This window comes from Chionomys nivalis, chromosome 21 (genome assembly GCF_950005125.1).
Source record: "Chionomys nivalis chromosome 21, mChiNiv1.1, whole genome shotgun sequence".
In the NCBI taxonomy this organism is placed as follows: domain Eukaryota; kingdom Metazoa; phylum Chordata; class Mammalia; order Rodentia; family Cricetidae; genus Chionomys; species Chionomys nivalis.
In genome coordinates this window covers 22,440,150-22,460,449 of record NC_080106.1, presented here as the reverse complement: position 1 = coordinate 22,460,449, position 20,300 = coordinate 22,440,150, and the positions used below count along the sequence as shown (strand labels likewise).

Below are 20,300 nucleotides of genomic sequence, written 5' to 3'. Positions count from 1 at the left end.
GCGCCTTCCCACAGTGCTTCGCGACAGCTCGCTATGGAGGCCGGCAGGACTGCGGTGTTGCGCGTGAAGCGGAAGCGTAACGCGGAGCCTGCAGAAGCTCTCGTGCTGGCTTGTAAACGCCTCCGGAGCGGCGAGGTCCAGTCGTCTGCTCAGGAGACGCCGGAGGGTCCGGAGACAGCGGCTGAGAGTAATGTCTTCCGGTTGGTTGCTACCGTGCGCTCCCAGGTAGGAGGTGGGGGTGGACTCAGGAAGAGAGCTTTGAACGCTGCCCGGGCCGTCATCCTTTTCCTGTCGCCCCTCAGGAGGAGCCCATCCAGCAGCTTGTGCGGGCTGCCCTGCGCCCGTCCCGGAGCAGCCAGCTGCGTATCCGCCGCGACCTTCGCGCCTCAGCTCGCGAGGTCCGTAAAGAGGGCCGCTACAGGGTAGTCTCCAACCACCGATCCTCAGGGACCTCCAGTGGTTTGGAGTCCCCGTGTGTGTCAGAAGCTGATGGGGATGCAGGCTTCCAGTTGTTGGACCTGGTCCACGAAGAGGGAGACCCAGAGGCGGCTGCCACAGACTGCTGCAGAGTGAGTACTGAATGTCTCTGTTCTACTCCCAAAGGCAGAGACCGCATAAACTCTGAGGATGGATAACGCACTCTAAAAACCCTGTTTTGCCTCTTTGAGTTTTGTTAAAGTTGTTTCCTTGAGAGTTTCGCTGTGTGGCCCTGATTGACAGGGTACTGGCAATGTATCCCAAGCAAACCTGTGCACACAGCGGTCCTCCTGCTTCAGCTGCCCCAGCGCTGGGATTACAGGGATGTACCACCACACGCCTCACGGGGGGTGGGGGTGGGGGGTGGGTGTTGATGTAGTTATCCAGGCCTTTAATACCAGCACTCAGAAGACAGGAATGAAGATGTCTTTGTGTTCAAGACCAGCCAGGGCTACACAGTGAGACCAGGTCTCAAAATAAATTGTTGTAGGCCTTTCAAAAAAGTAGATTTGGGCCTATTTAAGATATATACATCATTAGTTAGAGATTATGTTAGACTTTTGTTGCCCTGACAAAGGAATTTTTTTTTAAAGCTCACAACTTGAGAGATTTGTACCATGGTCGGCCTGCTCAATTGCTATGGTTCTGTATTAGTGGAATACTATGGCAAAAGGAGTATGGCAGAGCAGACCCTCTATAGAGGCCAGCAAGCAAATTGGAGCCAGGTGGTGGTGGCACATGCCCTTAGCTCCAGCACTTGTATGGCAGAGGTGGATCTCTGTGAGTTTAGGATCAGCCTGGTCTACAAATTAAGTTCCAGGACACACAGGACTGTTACACAAAGGAAACCCTATGGGGGGGGTATGTTTTCTTAATAATTATTCTTCTAAGATTTAACCTAGATAAATAATTCAACAAAAGTACACAACTGTGGCATTAACAAAAGATAACTTGATTTTCTAAGTTGTACTATATACTTAGTTTCTGTTTGGGCTTTGTTTTGCATTGCTTTTGGGGCAAGTGGTCTTCACCAAACTATATCCCAAACTCTGTTTTCCTTTAATTTGTTTAATCTCCAAAAATACTATTAATTAGATACTTTTATCACCATTTTGATCTTAACTTTTTCAAAAAAGTTTTATTAACATGCATTGAGTATTCATTCGAACATTTTTGTACATCTGTACTGTCTTTTGAGCGTATCCGTTCCCTCTCCCCGTCTTCGTTGTACCACTCCTTCTCAGCCCTCTTCTCAGTGGACCCTGTTATTATTCTACTGTTATTGCTATGGTCTTTGATGGTGTGTGTGTTCCTATGAGTTTACTTTGGGTTGCTCATAGAAGCCTGGGTGAGGGATTTCTAGCTGTGTTACCTGGACTTTTCTGTGTCTGTTTCTTTCTGAGATAGGGTCTCGCTGTGTAGACAAGGCTGTCAGAGAGCTGCCTGCCTCTGACACATCCACATACTGGGATTAAAGGTATGCATTGCTGCACCTGGCTTTGTATAGTTCACTAATGTCTGACCACATGCCTACTTTCTGGAGAGGTGACTGACTTAATATTGCAGGAAGACAGAACAGTGCCTCCTGGTGAATATATGGTAAACACTATGCTAACCATTGATACTGGTGTGCCTGGAAGGCTAGTAGCCACCAGCTGATTTGTGTGCTTGCTAAAAGTTAGGCTGGTGATTAAATAATACATAAACTTACAAAACTGGAGTTTCTTAGGGTGATCCAAGAAAAGCAAGCATAATACTTTGAAAAAAAGTAGATAACCTTAATTTGTGGAAATGTTACCATATTAGAGCAGTGGTTCTCAACCTTCCTAATGCTAAGATCCTTTAATACAGTTCCTCGTGTTGTGACCGAACTATAAAGTTATTTCATTGTACCAGGCAGTGGTGGTACATGCCTTTAATCCCAGCACTCAGGAGGCAGAGGCAAGCCTGGTCTACAGAGCTAGTTCCAGGATAGCCAGGGTACACAGTGAAACCCTGACTCTGGAAAAAAGGAAAAAAAAATTGTTGTTACTTCATAACTGTAATTCTGTTACTGTTATGAATTGTAATGTAAATATCTGGTATGCAGCATATCTGATGTGCCACCCCCCAAAGAGGTTGCAACCCACAAGTTGAAAACCGCTGACTTTGAGGCAGAACTGCTGTGAAGGAGGAAGGCGTGCAGAGCTGTATGCAAGTAGTCTGCACGCCATAGGCTACAGGTGTCACTCTAAGGAAACAATCTGCTATTGCAATTAAACTCATGTGTGTCTGTTCATCCTAGGAAAGATAATCTGTACCTATAGTCAGTGGACCAGAGCAAGTTCCTTTCCTTCCACTGGTTGACTGACATGCAGCCCTCAGATAGTGTTAAGTGTTGGTGCTTTCAGGGCCATCTCTACTTTTTAAATGGAACAGCAGTGAAATTAGGTAAGGGCTTGTTTTCCCCAAGATTATCACCATTTTTCAAATGCAGAAATGACATACTCATTTCAGTACTGTTTATGAAGGCTAATAATTAATTCAAGAACTAGATAATACATGGGGCTATAGAGATGGCTCAGCGGCTTACTTGCTGTTTCATCATGAGGACCCGGGTTCAGTTCCCAACACCTTAAAAGGCATAAGACACCTTAAAACAGCAGTTTCAAGTAGACCCAGTACCGTCTGCGGTCCAGGCACAGTGTACAAGTAGTGTGCATCTAGACAAAGAGGCATATGCACATAACACTCATATAAACATTTTAAAGCAATAGACATACACAATGATTTGGAGTATTAAGATTGATAATCTTAAAGATCTGCAACATGGGAAATATGTGTTTAACAGTACAATGTGCTCTGTGTAATGTAACTGAAAATATGAGGTCATATATGCAGACATTAAAAATAACTTTTCGGAGGGCTGGTGAGATTGCTAGGGCCCACGTGTGCATCATGGCACACCCATGTAGTACTGTCCTGGTTTCCTTTCTGTTGCTGCGATACATTATGAACAAAAGTAACAGGGTAGTAAAGGGTTTAGGAAAGGCAGGAACTTGAAGCAGAAACCATGCAGGATGCTTCTTTTGTTGTTGTGGGCCTAAGGAAGAACATAATAACAAAGAGTATTCAAAAAAACCTGTAGAAGCAGGAAGAGACTAGGCATGTGTGGAGATAAGAATCTGGAATACCGCCTGCAGTCCCAGTACTTGGGAGGCAGAGGCCTGTCTGGTGTATACCGCAAGTTCCCTGCCAGTCATGGCTACGTAGTGAAATGTAGCCTGACTCAAAACAATATAGAAAGTATCTTGAACACAGCATGAAAGACAGTAACAGGCCTTCACTTACCCAATCCTTAGAACATTATTTGACTCTTATTGTTGTCCTGTTTTCTTTGTAGACATCTGACCCAGATGTGATCCTCTGCAATTCTGTAGAGCTGATCCGTGAGAGACTGACTATTTCTGAAGATGGACCACAAGTGGAGCACCAGAAGGAGCCAAAGCACGATGATGACTATGTATATGACATTTACTCTATGGAAATGGCCCCTCTAGAATGGATTGAGGACATCCTGTCTGTGCAGCCCTACAGCCAAGAGTGGGAGCTGGTAAGGGGTCCAAGAGGAGGAAGACATATATCAGGGTGTTTTGACTTCTTAGACCTTACTCTTTTTTGGTTTTGTTTGCTCTTAAGTTTTAAAATTAATTTTAATTAGTATGTATGCCATGGTACTTGTGGAAGTCAGAGGACAACTTGTTCTTTCTACCATGTTGGCTCCTGGGATCAAACTTACTTAGGTCATCAGGCATGGTGGCAAGTACCTTTAACCACTAAGTCATCTTGCTATCCTTCCTTGTTGAGATAGGGTCTCATGTAGCCCAAGCTGGCCTCAAACTTGCTATGTACCTAGAAATAAACTCCTTCTATCTCCAGAATACAAATGCTGGGAATGTAGACCTGTACCACCATTTCTGGCTTCCTTCACTGTCCCCCTTTAGAAAGTTTGGGGGTAGGGGCAATGTGTGAATGCTTGTTCCTGTTTATTGGAGCACATGGAGGCCCAAAGTTAGAATTGAGTGTCTTCCTTGAAGTAGGGTCTCTCACTGAAGCCAAAGCTCTCCAGTCCTAATAAATTAATGAAATAGATTGCTCCAGGGGCGCATATCTCTGATCCTGTGCTGGGATCTCAAGCAGGCTACCCAGCCCACCCAGCTTTACATGGGTTCTGGATATCCAAACTCTGGTGCTTAAGCTTGTACAGCAAGTATTTTATCCACTAAGCCATGTTCTAGTCCCCCCCGCCTTTTGTTTTTTTGTTTTGTTTTGTTTTTAAATTTTTGAGACAGGGTTTCTCTGTAGCTTTTGGTTCCTGTCCTGGAACTAGCTCTTGTAGACCAGGCTAGCCTCGAACTCACAGAGATCCGCCTGCCTCTGCCTCCCGAGTGCTGGGATTAAAGGCGTGCGCCACCACCGCCCAGCCTAGTCCCCCCTTTTGTTTCTGAAACAGTATCACTATGTAGCCCAGACAGGCCTTGAACTTTGGCAATCTAAATTGCCTCAGCTTCCCCAATATTGGGATTACAAGCATATAACACCAGAGACACCTGGCTTTGGACTCCATTCTTGATGTTTGGGGTTTTTTTGTTTTATTTCTTTGGCTTTTGAAGACAGTGTTTCTTTGTATAATAGCTCTGGCTATCCTGAAACTTGCTTTGTAGACCAGGCTAGCCTCAAACTTGGAGATCCACCTGCCTCTGCCTCCCAAGTGCTGGGATTAAAGGCGTGTACCACCACTGCCTGGCTAGAATCCACTCTTTAATAAACATTGTTCTAGTTCTTGTTTTTGTTTAAAAGGAAAATTCTATTCTAAGTCGTCTATAGAAACCCTTGTTTAATGCAGCAAATATATTAAATGCAGACTACCTACTCAGAAAGTTTTGTTCATAATCAATCTTCAGATGTCTTGGAATCTTGATGTCTTTTTGAAGAGGACCTAGGTTTGAGACCCAGAATTGTCAAAACTAGACATTAGCATGAATAAGAACAAAAAAATCTTGTCGGGCGGTGGTGTTGAGAATCCCAGCACTTGAGAGGCAAAGGAAGGCGGCTCTCTATGCCTGATCTACAGTGCAAGTTCTAGGACAGCCAGGCGGTTACACAGAAAAACCCTGACTTAAAGAAAAACACAAAACAAAACTTTTATGTGCTCTCTGCCTACCACTTTCAAACCATTTGCATGCTGATGCCGAGAGGCCAGAAGAGTGTGCTAGATCTTCTGGAAGTGAACTTACAGAAAATTATAAGGCGTAAAGTAGATGCTAGGAATTGAACCTAGGTCCTCATCAAAAAAAAATCAAGTGCTTTGCTGAGAGGTGGTGGCAGCACTTGGGAGGCAGAGGCCAAGTGGATCTCTGAGTTTGAGGCCAGCCTGGTCTACAGAGTGACTTCCAGGACAGCCAAAGCTACACACAGAAACCCTGTCTCAAAGAAAAAATTATCAAGTGCTCTTAATTGCTGAGTCATCTCTCCATCCCCCAAGAATAGAAACAGTTAAATTTTTTTTTTATTTTTGGTTTTGGTTTTTTGAGACAGGGTTTCTCTGTAACTTTGGAACTCACTCTATTAGACCAGGCTGACCTCAAACTCCCTGTCTCTGCCTCTCAAGTGCTGGAATTAAAGGCATGCACCACCACTATCCAGCAACATTTTAAATTTTAAAAGATAGCCAGGCATGCTGGTATACATCTTGAATCTCAGCATTTAGGAGACAGAGGCAGGCAGGTTTCTGTGAAACCATGCTGAGCAAGCTCTAGGCCAGTCAGGCCTATATTGTAAGACCCTGTCTGAGAAGAAGAGAATGAAAATTTCTTTAACATCCTAAACTCCATTTTTTTTTAAATGTTAAGATTTGGGCTTAAGAGATGGCTACTCTTTCAGAGGTCCCAAGTTCAATTCCCAGCAACCACATGATGGCTCACAATCATCTATAGTGAGATCTCATGCCCTCTTCTGGCATGAAAGGGTACATGCGCACTCATACACTAAGTCTTTAAAAAATTAGAAATAAGCTGGGCAGTGGTGGCGCACACCTTTAATCCCAGCACTCAGGAGGCAGAGGCAGGTGGATCTCTGTGTGTTCAAGCCCAGCCTGGTCTAAAGAGCAAGTTTCAGTTTGGGCTCCAAAGCTACAGAGAAACGCTGTCTTGAAAAACCAAATAAACAAATGAATTAATGAATGAATAGAAAAACCTTGCTTTAAAAACAGTTTAGCTGGACAGTGGTTGGCCTTTAATCCCAGCACTGGGGAGGCAGAAACAGGTGGATCTCTGTTGATGTCGTTGGGGACCTCTATTACCAATTTTGCAGATAAATTGCGCTCACCTTAGACAACTATGTCGTCTCTAATCCTGCTCTCCTGTATTATTCTGATCCTGACCTTCTGACCTTTGGCATCACCCAGTCCTTCAAGAATCTGAAGATGAATGCCACTACCTCCTCTACACTCATCACCCTCTAATGATATTGGAATGTGGTATCTGTAGCTAGAGTGGAGTTAAGATTATACAGTCTCCTGTACTCCTGTAAAGCAAAGTCAGATGAACTCTGAATCTGCCATTTTTACATTGTACCTTTACTTTAAACCCCCCTTATGCCAGTAGCTTCCCATAAGGAACATAACTTAGAGGTTTTAGACTTAAACTAGTGTTTATGTTGAGATGCTCAGGTGAACGAAGATCAGCAACCAGAAGATACATATGAAGAAGAAGATGACGAAAACAGTGAGAATAATTGGCGCAATGAGTACCCAGATGAAGAAAGCAGTGATGAAGATTCTAGAGGTGGGTAGCAACCCAGATGGGGAGGGACTGGTAGGAGTAAAGACTGAAGGGAAGATGTAATTCATTGATGGGTATGTTGCAAATGGCTGGCTTTCCCTCTCTTTCCAGGGGAACTACTGGGGTATAATATAGTGGGGTACAGAACTACTAGGTCCTAATTTCTAACTAGTTACTGCCTATGTATGGGAAGTCATTTCACTTCTTGAACATCATTTTCTCTCTAAAAATGAGACAATATTGGATCAGCATTTGGCAGATTGTGTAGCACATTCTTTCCCCTATTCCCATCAAGCAAGAAAGTATTAACAGGGTTGGAAAGATGCTTAATGTCTAAGAGCTTTGTCGGCTTTTGAAAAGACCTAGGTTCTCTGAGTTGTGTCAATGGCAGCTCACAACCATCAATTTCCATTCCATTCAGTTCCAGGGAACCCTACGTCCTTTTCCGACTTTTGTGGGCACCAGGCATACATGGAATGCACATACATACATACATTCATTCATGAAAAACACTCAGATACATTAAAAAATAAATAAGAGAACTCGGTGTGGTAGCGCATGCCTTTAATTCCAGCACTTGGGAGACAGATGGACTTGAGTTAAGGCTAGTGTGGTTTACAAAGTGAGTTCCAGAACAGCCACAGCTAGACAGAAACCCTTTCTTGGGGAAGAAAACCAAACATACCAGCCAGCAACATGAGTTGGATCTCCAGAACCCTTGCTATGGAGCAGAACCAGCCTTCACAAATTGTCATCTGACCACCACACCTGTACACTCCATATGTATTGGCTCGAGCACGCATTTTATGGAGAATAAAGTCCTTATCTCCTTATAGGCTCTAATGAATACAACAGCCTCAGCGAGGAGGAAAGCAGCAGCAGGCAGTTGGTGTGGAGCAAGTACCCTTTGGATGTACAGAAGGAGTTTGGCTATGATAACCCCCATGATCTGGATTCGGATTGATGGTCTGAGATTCTTCCATAAGCCCTTGAGGCCTGACTGCAGTGTCATCATCTTAGGATGCCTAACTGAACATGTAGAAGGAAAAACTATGCCCCGGCACAGCAAAGACATAACTAAGGGCTCTTCTTAGAAGTGATTAAGTGAAGCCAAGCATGCTGGCTCCTGCCTGTAATTTCCAGCATTCAAGAATCTGGGAGTAAAAGGAGCACTGAAGATGGAAGGCTAGCCTAGACTACATAGAAAGTTTTAGGCTAACCTGAGCAAAAGAATTAAGATTCTATTTAAAAAAAATAGTTATCCTACAGTCTGGAAAATAAAATGATGTGAAACTTCCAGCCTAGGGGTTTTTCTGTGATCCCACATCTATGCTCAAGCCTAAAGTAGCTGGAGGGAGGAAGCTATTTCATCGGCAGTCAATTTACCTTCCCTACTGGAGTGCCTGCCTCCAATGAAGCCTGTTTTCTTTGATGGATGTCATCTCTACAAGGGCAACAGTGCCTCCCCTGCCTGAACTATGGGAAGTAACCCCTCTGCCTCTTTGGACTATAATGGTCATAAAGACTGATGTCATCTTTTGGTAGTGGTGTTAAAGAACAGTATAATGTGATATTCTCTAATAAAAATTAACTTTTTAAACTTTTTACACAGAAGCAAGCAATTCTTTTAAATCCTTTTTAACCTGATGATCTTAGGTATTTTCTCCTCAGAAAAGAGATTAGTGAGACAGACGCTTCAGAATTAACTTTATACACGAAAGTTAACTGTTTACAGCACTTAGAAAAAACAGGTTACAGTTGTCCCTTAGTATACCATGGCCCATTGGTACCAGGACTGACAGAATCCACCATATATATTCAAGTACCTTAATATAAATTGTCGTAGTATTTGCACATATAATCTATGTCCTTCAGATTATAAAAATCTAATGTAAACTCTATCTAAATTGTACCACTGCTCTTTGGGGAAGGACAAGAATAAATATGTACATGGTTAGAATAGGCACATTTTTCCCAAAATACCTTTTGTTTTTGGTTTGTTTGTTTTTTGCTTTTTTGATGTTTTGAGACAGAGTTTCTGTAGCTTTTGCGTCTGTCCTGGAACTAGCTCTGTAGACCAGGCTGGCCTTGAACTCACAGAGATCCACCTGCCTCTGCCTCCCAAGTGCTGGGATTTAAGGCGTGCGTCACCACCACACAGCTTCCAAAATACTGTTTTTTAAAAATCTACCCACCATCAATAAGACTTTTGTTACCAGAACTCTCACAAGCATTTCCTACTCGTCTTCTAAATCTCAGCCGCAGATGTAGTATTACTGTGTAGCAGAACTTTCCACAGCATGTTCTATGTATGCACTGTGCAATTATATGGCTGCTGAGCACTTGAAATATGATTGGGACAACTGAGAAACCTCAGGGATTTTTGTTTGGCGGTAAGGGTGAGACAGTCTCTCTGCTGTGACTGTCCTGGAGCTCACTATGTAGACCAGGCTGGCAATGAACCAGAAGAAAGCCAACCGCCTCTGCCTCCCTGGTGCTGGAATTAAAGGTGTGAGCCACCACAACCAGCATTAGGAGGTTTTTGCTTGGTTGGGTTTTTTGAGGGGAGGGGATGTCAAGACAGGGTTTCTCGGTGTTACCCTGACTGTCCTCAAGATCTATTTGCCTCTGGAGTGCTAGGATTAAAGGTGGGGCCACTACCACCCACCCACCCACGAGTATTTTGACTTTCTTTTTAAACTGTAACTTGCAATCTTGCTTTAGTCTTCCAAGTGCTATCAATTTGGTTGGATTTTTATTTCATTTTAACTTGGCTACATGTGGCTAGTAGTTACTGTAGTAGATACTGTATAGGTCTAGGGAAATAACCTTCAGAACATTCAATTCAGCAAATGCCCTCTTAGCCTGTGATAGCTGATTCCTTGGGAAAAGAATTGCAAAGATGCTTTCTTCTACTACTTACAAGTTCATAAACCTCTCTGTTCATTCTTTCACTCTCTGTCTATAAGACTCTCCCTATGTGGTAGTTTCTACCTACAGGAGGTATTAAACTGGTCAAATTGGTCTAATTTGTGTACTCGTGTTTATTGCAACTAATCAAACTAATAAAACTATCCCAGTTACTTTATTCTGAATATCAATGAACAATTCAGTGTTTCTTTAATAATATTAATTCAGTAATATGCGGTGGTATTCTAATAGTCACCTTGATCTGTAGTCATACAAGCAAGACCAACATCCTGTTTGCCACTATAGCGTGCTCACTGCTTTATATGTGTTCATTAGGTTTTGCTAACATTAAAGGGCCAACAACTTCACAGACTGTACCTAATACAAAAGGAACAAACTGTCCTACTCACTGTAAATGGGATTAGAACTCCAGGAGGTAGATTCAAAGAGACAAAGACCTGGTGGGAAGAATTCTACCATGAATCATGAGTGCTATAGGAAGTCTGGCTTCTTTCCCACAGAAAGGGTTCCTGGGAGAAGCTGTGTTCAGCTCAGAAGGGAAAAATGCTGTCCAGTCACTAAGCAAGTATTAGAGCATCCTGAGTGTGAGGTTCTTCCTCTCAGAATCCACTGGAGGGCAGCAAATTCCTCGGATTAGCTGGTTTAAGGGCCAAAGACCACTAAAACCAGGGTCACACTCTGCTTAAAAACTTAATTCCAGAAGAGCCTTGGAATGGGTGCCAGCTTGGCTCAGACATGAATCATGTTTGCATGGTTTAAGCAAGTCAGTCTTTGCATAAAACACCTTACCAGGCCAGAATTTATTCTACAAATCCCTAACCTATGGCAGAAACCCACAAGCTCTCACAAATACATTCCTATAACCAAAAGCAGCTATGATTACGCTCCCCTAAGTCTTTTTTTTTAAATTATGTATACCTAAGTCTTTATTGAGCAAGCATATATTCAAGGTTACCCCTTTGCAACTAAGGCCAGTTTGGTAAATAAAAAGGATCAGAAGTTGAGAATGCCCCATAGTAGTTATCTGTTTGATTTGATTTCACGAATCCCCAAACTTAAAGATAAAAAGAAATGTCCATGGAGAATGCCAAAACAGCAGGTTCTTCTGTGTCCAAGATGACAGTGTCTAAGGGCATCCCAAGACAGTTGTGCAATCCAATGTAGACACACTACCCACAAAGATCCAAGTCTATTGTTTTGGCCTCAACTGGTAGCCTCGCCCAGTCACCACAATTAGCTGGTTACCACCCTTTCCCAGGAGCCAGACTGAGGTTGAAGCTGTTTTCTCCTGCAGTCTTCATTGATCTTCACAGGGAGAAAATAAAGATACACAAGTACCATATACTTTTAGATTTTAATCTCACCAGCTCTTGAACAAGAGAATGCAAACAGGTGTGCTATCCCATGACCCAAAATGATTGAGTGTGAGCAAAGCCTGAAGCCAGTGTGGTTCCACTTCCAGCACCAGAGTTGGCTTGTAAGAGTCTACACAGCAAACCTCACACAGGCCCTTAGAGAACACGCTATTTGATGACTTGAATCCATGAGATGTTCTCCAAGTTCATTGAGAACTGATGAATCAGGTAATTTACCCGAATTCCAAAACATTCCAGGCCTCTTACACTTTACAACAGAGATCCAGAGATTTACTTTCTATCAACTAGAACAAAGGCCAAAAGTCTTAATAAAACAAAGGATTATCCTTCAAAATAACAATATTACCAGACTTCTGTAATATGCAAAGACAGATCATCTGGAGCTGAGCCAGGTGATAGTAACGTGACTTATCTATATATTAAAGTATAACAGGTACATGTTTTAAAATATCCTTTGATTTTGTTCTTGATACAGGGTCTTACTTTGTAGGCTCAGATAATATGGTACTCACTGTGTAGCCCAGGCCAGCTGTGAACTTCAGCAACTCCTGTCTCAGCTTATTGAGTGCTAGGATCACAGGTGCTCACCACCATGTCCAGCCCTAAAAATCCTTTAACTTCACCTTTATAATAATAACAATGATAATAGTAATGTTCAACAGATTATGTGAAACATGGTCAGGATTTGACCTATCACATTGAGACATCTCTGAGAGTTGAACTTTTTTTTTTTTAAAAAAAAAAAAGACAGGGGCTGGGCGTTGGTGGTGCACGCCTTTAATCCCAGCACTCGGGAGGCAGAGGCAGGCGGATCTCTGTGAGTTCGAGACCAGCCTGGTCTACAGAGCTAGTTCCAGGACAGGCTCTAAAACCACAGAGAAACCCTGTCTCGAAAAACCAAAAAAAAAAAAAAAAAAAAAGACAGGATCTTGTTAGCCCAGAGTGGCTGCCTGGAACTTACTATTGTAGCCTAAGCCAGCCTCAAGTTCAAACTCTTTCTGCATCACCATGCCAAGTGCTCAGATTACAGGTGTCTACCACCACACCAGCTAAGATACTTTTTTTTCAAACAATTTATTATTGCATCCTATAGACAAATAATCACTAATGGTTTGCTAAAATTGGTGTCCTGGATTAAATATCAATAAATAATGAAATATAGGAGTTGGAATTTGGTAACAGTAGTGACTTGTCCAGGTAGTAGTAGAGATGCTCCCACTCAGCTGGAGTAGTGAGGTTTTCTTTCAGCCCATGTTTCAAGGGCTCCACAGCACCATGGCTTCAGCTAGGAAGAGGCAATCAAGTGGCCAAGCCAATTTCTTTATGAGCCAGAAGCTCACCTCCTTGTTTAAGGATTTTGACAACAGTGCTAAAATGATCTAAGCAAAGTCAATCAGACAGGCAGCACCTCCTCAAGGAGATGTGTGGGTACCCATGCCCAGACCCTGGAGAGACGATCTTCTCCCGTCAGGCTTATTCTCTGCTTGAACATGAAGTTCCGGAGCAGGGACTGATGTTCCTCTTGTGGAGTTCAGGAAAGGGGCACACATTGATCCCATGTCAGTTAAATAAAGTCTTGCTGTTTGTGCTACCCAACAAAAAAGGAGGAACACAATGTTTTCCCTAAGGAAGAATTTTAGGCCACAGGAAGAAATGGCAGCATTTCAGGCTCTAAAATCAAGTAGCTGGACTTGGTCAGAGGAAAACTTCCCATGAAGGAGCCCCACTATGAAGACTCCTGGCTTAAACTAGAAATAGCTGTGAACCACAAGCCATATCTGTCAACCTAACATTCCCTCTTTGCCGTTACGATGCACCAACAGGCTGTACCTATCCACCAGAAGAAGTGAAACAAAATCAACCCCTACCCCAAAATCCCCTCCCACTGAAGTCCCCATCTTCAGGCTAGTCTGATCAGTATCTTTCCGTAGCTTACCAAAGAGAGAGCATTGGCCCTGAGCCCCCTTACAGAATGTGGGCCAAGAGGTTCATTTAATTCAGAAGGCTTAAGTTACTGGTCTTTGGTGGCTGTGGTCACACAGTCTCTGGGCTTCAGGGAATGTCATCTCTGGCTTCTACTCAGTTTTCCTCTCAACATTTTTCTCTTCAGCTACATCCAGCTCAGTCAAGACACAGAAGCAAAGCTTCTGGGTTACTCTGGTGACAGTAGCTAAGTGAAAATAAGAAGCACAGGATTTAGCAAACATACTTTGTTACAGTTCCAATCTGAATACCAGAAGGCTGAAAGCTTATCTGTGACTCCTTCCCACCCATCCCTTCCACATACCAAGCCTGACTTTGTCATTTACAACCAAACCTCTCTATTCCAAACCCAGGTGTGGTGGTACACACCCATAAAGGTAAAGGCAGGATGATGAGTTCAGAGTCATCCTCAGCTACATGTGAGTTCAAGACCAGGGTTACACAAAAATCCTGTCTCAAACATAACAAACCAAACACCAAAAACCAGATAGTGCTTTAACCCTAGAATAGACACAAAAAAGGTGTGATGGGCAGCCAGGTTTTACCCCCTTCCATTAGGTAAGGTGGAAGAGCTGGTAGCCTCGGCATGGACCTGAGCATAAGCATACAGCCAGTATGAGTCAAAGCAACTCACCCAGAATATTCCTAACAAAGAGTGGCCTCCGGGACTCTGGCAGGTAAACACCCAGGAAGTAGACAGGGACCCCAGAGAGGGCAATCCCAATGCCAATGAGGGAATTGATGGTGTCACTGAAGAGGGGTACGGCCACCAAAAACAAGGAGCATATGCAAAACACGATGGGAAAAAAGAGGCTCAGCTGAAATAGAGGAAAGTGAGATTTAGTAGGGTGGGATGAAAGAACACAGCCTGACCAAAAGATACTTTAAGAATGGGACCCTAAATAAATAAATCTTTAGAAAAGAAAATTCAGCCTAAAAATGGGTCTGGAGAGATGGCTCAGCAGCTAAAATAAAAAGCACTGGCTGCTCTTCCAAAGTATCTGGATTTAATTCCCAGCACCCACGTGACAGCTTATAGTTCCCTGTAACTCTACTTCCAAGGGATCTGACACCCTCATATAGACATACAAGCAGGCAAAACCCCAACATACATTAAATAGATAAAAAAATAAATAAATAAATTCAGTTAAAGAAGAGAACCCATTCCTACTAGTATGCAATGGGCTTTGCCTGTTGAGCCCTTCTTGGCTACATAATTCCAAAGCTAATCTGGACAACAGGAGGCCTTATCTTTTTTCTCCCCCTTTTTAAACAGGGAGGTGCTGACCTTGAGAGGTCGAGGCCAGTCAGGCTCTTTCCAGCGAAGGTAGAGCTGTCCAACAACAGACAAGCCCACAAAAAACCAGTAGCTGAAGCTGAAGTAGTTGATGAGCAGGAAAACATCCTTCACGACGAGGTAGATGAGTGCCATGGTGCACTGTGAGGTGGGTGGTGGGGAAGAGAAGTGAGGATTACTTCCAGCCATACCAGAGGAGACTCCACCATCAGTAGTCTGTCAGATCTGAAATAGCTTTACCAGATTAGCTCTGGTTTTCAGTGACCCTCACTTGGCATCGGATAGATCCATTATCCACATTAACTTTCATGGCAACATCTCCACCTCTACCTATACTCAGCACCCCCCACCCCCATTGCAAGCACTTTGGTTAACAAGGTAGCTTCTTCCTTTCTGATGGCGGACAGGGAGGCCCTCAACACTCCAACCAAAGTGGGAATTACATTGTTAACCTAGAGGTTTTTTTTTTTTTTTTTTTTTTGAGACAGGGTTTCTCTGTGGTTTTGGAGCCTGTCCTGAAACTAGCTCTGTAGACCAGGCTGGCAGGCTGATCTCGAACTCACAGAGATCCGCCTGCCTCTGCCTCCCGAGTGCTGGGATTAAAGGCGTGCGCCACCACCGCCCAGCTTAACCTAGAGTTCTTGAGGCCAGGGTCCAAACTACCTGGCAGGGTGGGCAGTGGTAGCCTACGTTTTAATCCCAGCACTCAGGAGGCAGGGACAGGTGGATCTCTGTGAGTTTAAGCCAGCCTGGTCTACAGCACAAGTTCCAGGACAGGCTCCTTCTGAAGCACTACAAGGGAGGCTGAGGCAAGAAGGTCTAAAGCAATGGTTCTCTACCTTACTAATGCTGTGACCCTTTAATACAGTTCTTCAGGTTGTGGTGACCCTCAACCATAATATTATTTTTATTGCTATTTTATAATTGTAATTTTGCTACTGTTATGAATCATAATGTAAATATCTAATATGCAGGTGGTCTTAAAATTCTGTAAAAAGGTCATTCAATCCCCCAAAGGGGTCCTGACCCACAGGTTGAGAGCCACTTGATCTAAAGCTCAAGAGGAGCTTAGCCTATTTAAGAAGGCCTTGTCTGGCGCAGGGGAAAATGAACAAATGGTGGGTTCAGCATATAGGACAGTGGTAGAATGCCTGACTCATATATGGGGCTCTGGGTTCCATCCCAAACACTATAGAAAAGATAATGAACTGTGCTTCAAATCTTGAAACAAAGCCTATAGTGTAAGTTAGGAATCCTGCATAAACCTGTCCAAGCCCACATTCTCCCAGCTGAGCTTACATTGAACAATAAAGCTGGCACAGGTGTAAAGCGCTCAATATGGATCATGGACAGAAGGTTCGGGAGGTGGCCCTCACGTGAGCCCACGAAAAACAACCTGTAAGAATATGAAATGTATCAGCAGCAGCAGTCTCAGAGCCCTAGAACAAAAAGCAGGGGACAGCCTCTCAGGCTTCATATACACCCAGCCCATTACTCGTATTACCCATAAATATCTTCAACTATTAGCACTTCACCACTATCCAGGAATGCTCCTCCACCATTATCCATTAACCACTCCAGGCCTTCAGCAATGAAACTCAGTATCCACCAACATTCCCTCTGCTGAACCAGAATCCTCACCAACATCCTACAGATGTGTTTCCACCACCTGATGACATTCCAATCCATCCCACCAGGGGTACACCTATTCTGCTATAGTACAAATTTACAGCTACCACAATGGCCTTTTTAAAAAGATAAAGTCTCCTATGTAGTTCTGGTTGGATTCAAACTTGAGAGCCTCCTGTTTCAGTTGGGACTGCACAGCCCTTCTTTTAAAAGCCATCCTGGGAGCTGGAGCGATAGTACCCAGTTAAGAGTACTACTCTTGAACAGGTGCCCTGTAACTGGAGTTACACATGGTTGTGAGCTGCCACCCAGGTGCTAAGAATAGTCTATTATCAGAAAAGTCAAAGTACCTTGATGAAGCAAAGATGGATGCATTTAGGCCCCCAAAGCAGGACAGGGCAACAGCAATGGGGATGGTCCAGCTAAACATGCCAAATGTCTGGTCAGCAAATGTCTGGAGACAGAGCAAAGAAGGGACAATTTATCTATGATATCAATATCAATACAGGACAGTTTATCTATGATCTCTGAACAGAGGCAGTCACTGCTAACCCATCCACCCTCTGCCCACTGCAGACCAGTCCCTCACAATGGAGAGCTGCAGTTGCTGTAGAAAAGGACTGGGCCATCCAGGAGTGAAGCACCATGTGATTCTCAGGAAATGGGGAGGAGGGGCAAGTGAGGACCCCACCCTCCCACCCAAGAGACTCACCACAGCCACAGCGTCACTGTCATGGACATCCTGAATTTTCAGCACTGTATAATAGGCCACGTTTGTCAGGATGTAGATGAGTGTCACAATTGGCATAGAAATCCCAATGGCCAAGGGCAAATTTCTGTGAGGACAAGTGGAATAGGACTACCTAGAACCAACCTCCCCTGAGAATGAAAACTCATCCAGCACCCACTGCAATTTCCTAACATTTAACAGTTCACTGCTGCCAGGTCTTTGAGATGGGCTCCTCTCCCCCACATGCCCTGGGGCAGGTCTGCTTCCCATGCTCCTGGGTACTTTCCCTGAAAGGGGGCATGTGATTAGTTTATCCTACCAGATTAGGTTCAATGAGTCACATATGGCTTTATTACATTCTTGCATCTGTGATCTCAGGATAAATGCAGGAGCAATATACTCTGGGAACTAGAAACTAGACTGGGGACCTGGTAGGCTCAGGCTGCAGTCTCACTACCACCGGGCAAAGTCCTGCCACCTCAGCCTTAGCTGGGTCTACCGCTGCCCACTAACACCTCCTACAGGAAGGACCTTTGGTGATCTCCAATGGAACAGGGGGGTGACAGCCAAGGGCTTTCCCACATTCGCTCACTCCCATCCTAGCCCCCAATGCCTCCTCACTGGAGAAGGGGATCTGGAAGAGGAAGAGGGAATGAGACAGAGGGAGGAGGTACGAGAAGAGGGCAATTGTGCCCATCATCAGCAGGAGTTCCAGCCAAGATGGAGAATGTGATCTCGCCTTTACCTTTCTGGGTTTTTGATCTCTTCTGTTACAAAATTAAGGGTGTCCCAACCTGAGTAAGAGAAGAGGGCAGAGTAGAGGGCAAGAGAGAGGTTTCCCACATCCCACGAGGAACCCTCAAAGGCATTCTCAAAGTGCTCAGTGTGTCCTGTGGGGCAGAAGTGGGTGGGAGACCAGGTGAAAGGAAGAGAGGGGAGGAATATGGAGAAGATAAAGGATTCAGAGGGAGAATTAAAAAGATGAAACAAATAAGAGGGAAAAAAGGCAAAAACAAACAGGACAGGGGAAGAAAAAACAAAAAACAAAAAAAAACATCATTTAATACCAAAACAACAACAATCAGAAACTCTCTGCACCTCACCACCCCAACTACTCCCTCAGGTTAAGTTTTCTTTAGTAAAACTATATGATATCAAGAAAACAAAAGCATTCCTGGCTGCACTCTGAGAAACGCTTCTTCCAAGACCATAATGAATGTCCATTTCCTGCAAGGGACCTCAGTTCTTCCTATTTTGACTTCACTAGTCATTTTACACAAAGCAGTAATTTCTACTGACAAGAACCTTCCAGCAGGTGCTCTTAGCTCAGATCAATGTACAGTTTGGACTTGTGGGTTATCAGCCTCTTGGAGAAGACTCCATCACTCTATTTGCAGTAGGTGTGGTATGGTTGTATAAGGCTCGGAATCTGAGGCTGTAGAGTAACTGAGGTCTTCTTATCTCTTACTGGGCCAACCCCACCCTTCAGCACTCCAACCCAAGCCAAAGCAACTGTCCTCCTCCCTAGAGGCCTCTGAAGACTGCCAACTTGAAAGCCTGCCTAGCTGCTCAGGACAGACATCCAGACAACATGGAGTTTTTACAAGAGTAAGCCTTCTATGGTGCTTGTCATCACCCCAGCAGAAAGGCGAGACTTAGGGGTAGAAAGAAGGCTCAGTGGCTGACACTTCATAACTCCAGCTCCAAGAAGATCTGACCCCTCTTTTAGCCTCCACAGGACCCACACACATGGCATAAACACAAACACACACAAAGTAAAAAATATTAAAAAGGCCAGGCAGTGGTGGCACACGGATTTAATCCCAGCACTTGGGAGGCAAAGGTCAGTGGATCTCTAAATTTAAGGCCAGACTTGTCTAAAAAACTAGTTTCATGAGAGCCAAGGGCTGTTAAACAGAAAAACCCTATCTTGGGAGGGACAGAAAAAAAAAAAAAAAAAAGAAAAAAATATTAAAAAGAAAGCCTATACCCAGATCTCAATGTGGCAAAAGATGTAGGTGTGCAGTAAGAGCTTCCAGGGGTATCAGTTACGCACACAGCAGTGGTTCTCGAAGGCACACATTTTGGAGGAAAAATTACTCAATAGCCCAATTTTACTCTAGATATTCCTGAGATCTCAAAGACATCTAGATGCCTTACTGTAGTTGCTCAGCAGGTTTCCTGGGCTACCTGGGCACTTCATAAAAGCATGTCTTTGGGCTGGACTTATCTAATATACATGTAGACCTGGGTCTCTGATCCTCAGGACCATGCACACATAAAAACTTCTTTAATTTTCAATTTCAAATCAATAGGTCTGAGATGACGGGCTCAGCTCCCCAGGTGACTGCAAATATAGCTATGTTTGGGAATGATAAAGAAAAGGGAATTGGCTGCTAAGTACGGAGGATATCCTTCGGTAAAAGACCTTTCAGGATATTCTGGGAAGCCCATTAGCCTCAGTCTGTTCTGACCCTAAAATGAAAAGCTCTCAAGAGCTAAGTTATAGCTGGACATGGTAGTACATATCTTTTCCCAGCACTTGGAAAAGGTACAGCAAGAGAATCAAACATTCAAGGCCACTGGGCTATGTGGTAAATTACAGGACAACCCAAAATATATTTCAAAACATTATCTTATAATGTCTTTTTTTAAAATGTCTTATAAATAAATAAGTGGACTAGGTATGTTGCTGAGTAGTAGAGTGTTAACACAGTATGCAAAAGGTCCTGGTTACATCCATAGAAAAAAATTAAGAAAAAATTAAAAAGAGCCAGGTGGTAGTAGCACACACCTTTAAGCCTAGCACTTGGAAGGCAGAGGTAGGCGATCTCTGAGTTTGAAGCCAGCGTGATCTACAAAGGGAATTCCTGGACAGCCAAGGCTGTTACACAAAAAAACCTGTCTCAGCTGGGCAGTGGTGGCTCATGCCTTTAATTCCAGCACTCGGGAGGCAGAGGCAGGCGGATCTCTGTGAGTTCGAGGCCAGTCTGGTCTACAAGAGCTAGTTCCTAGACACGTTCCAAAGCTACAGAGAAGCCCTGTCTTAAAAAACA

The 20,300-nt window shown here is 43.8% G+C and overlaps 3 protein-coding genes across 3 annotated transcripts in view; 1 reads left to right on the top strand and 2 right to left on the bottom strand.

The window, feature by feature from the left end:
• The window catches only part of Prmt7 (protein arginine methyltransferase 7), an 86,925-nt gene that overhangs the window by 48,155 nt on the left and 18,470 nt on the right, over nucleotides 1-20,300 (bottom strand). The window lies entirely within an intron of this gene.
• Slc7a6os (solute carrier family 7 member 6 opposite strand) lies at nucleotides 5-9,299 on the top strand. Its single transcript, XM_057753302.1, has 5 exons — nucleotides 5-225; nucleotides 303-569; nucleotides 3,860-4,069; nucleotides 7,187-7,301; nucleotides 8,135-9,299. The coding sequence occupies exons 1-5, from the start codon at nucleotides 34-36 to the stop codon at nucleotides 8,260-8,262; spliced, it is 912 nt and encodes a 303-aa protein (XP_057609285.1). The 5' UTR covers nucleotides 5-33; the 3' UTR covers nucleotides 8,263-9,299.
• Slc7a6 (solute carrier family 7 member 6) overlaps nucleotides 9,738-20,300 on the bottom strand; it is a 29,039-nt gene continuing 18,476 nt past the window's right edge. The window contains exons 4-10 of the mRNA XM_057753301.1: nucleotides 17,990-18,134; nucleotides 17,227-17,350; nucleotides 16,865-16,968; nucleotides 16,185-16,281; nucleotides 14,877-15,026; nucleotides 14,223-14,406; nucleotides 9,738-13,775 (exon numbers count right to left, since the gene is read on the bottom strand). Coding sequence (XP_057609284.1) covers nucleotides 13,681-13,775; nucleotides 14,223-14,406; nucleotides 14,877-15,026; nucleotides 16,185-16,281; nucleotides 16,865-16,968; nucleotides 17,227-17,350; nucleotides 17,990-18,134 — 899 coding nt within the window. The 3' untranslated portion in view covers nucleotides 9,738-13,680. The remainder of the gene's footprint in view (nucleotides 13,776-14,222; nucleotides 14,407-14,876; nucleotides 15,027-16,184; nucleotides 16,282-16,864; nucleotides 16,969-17,226; nucleotides 17,351-17,989; nucleotides 18,135-20,300) is intronic.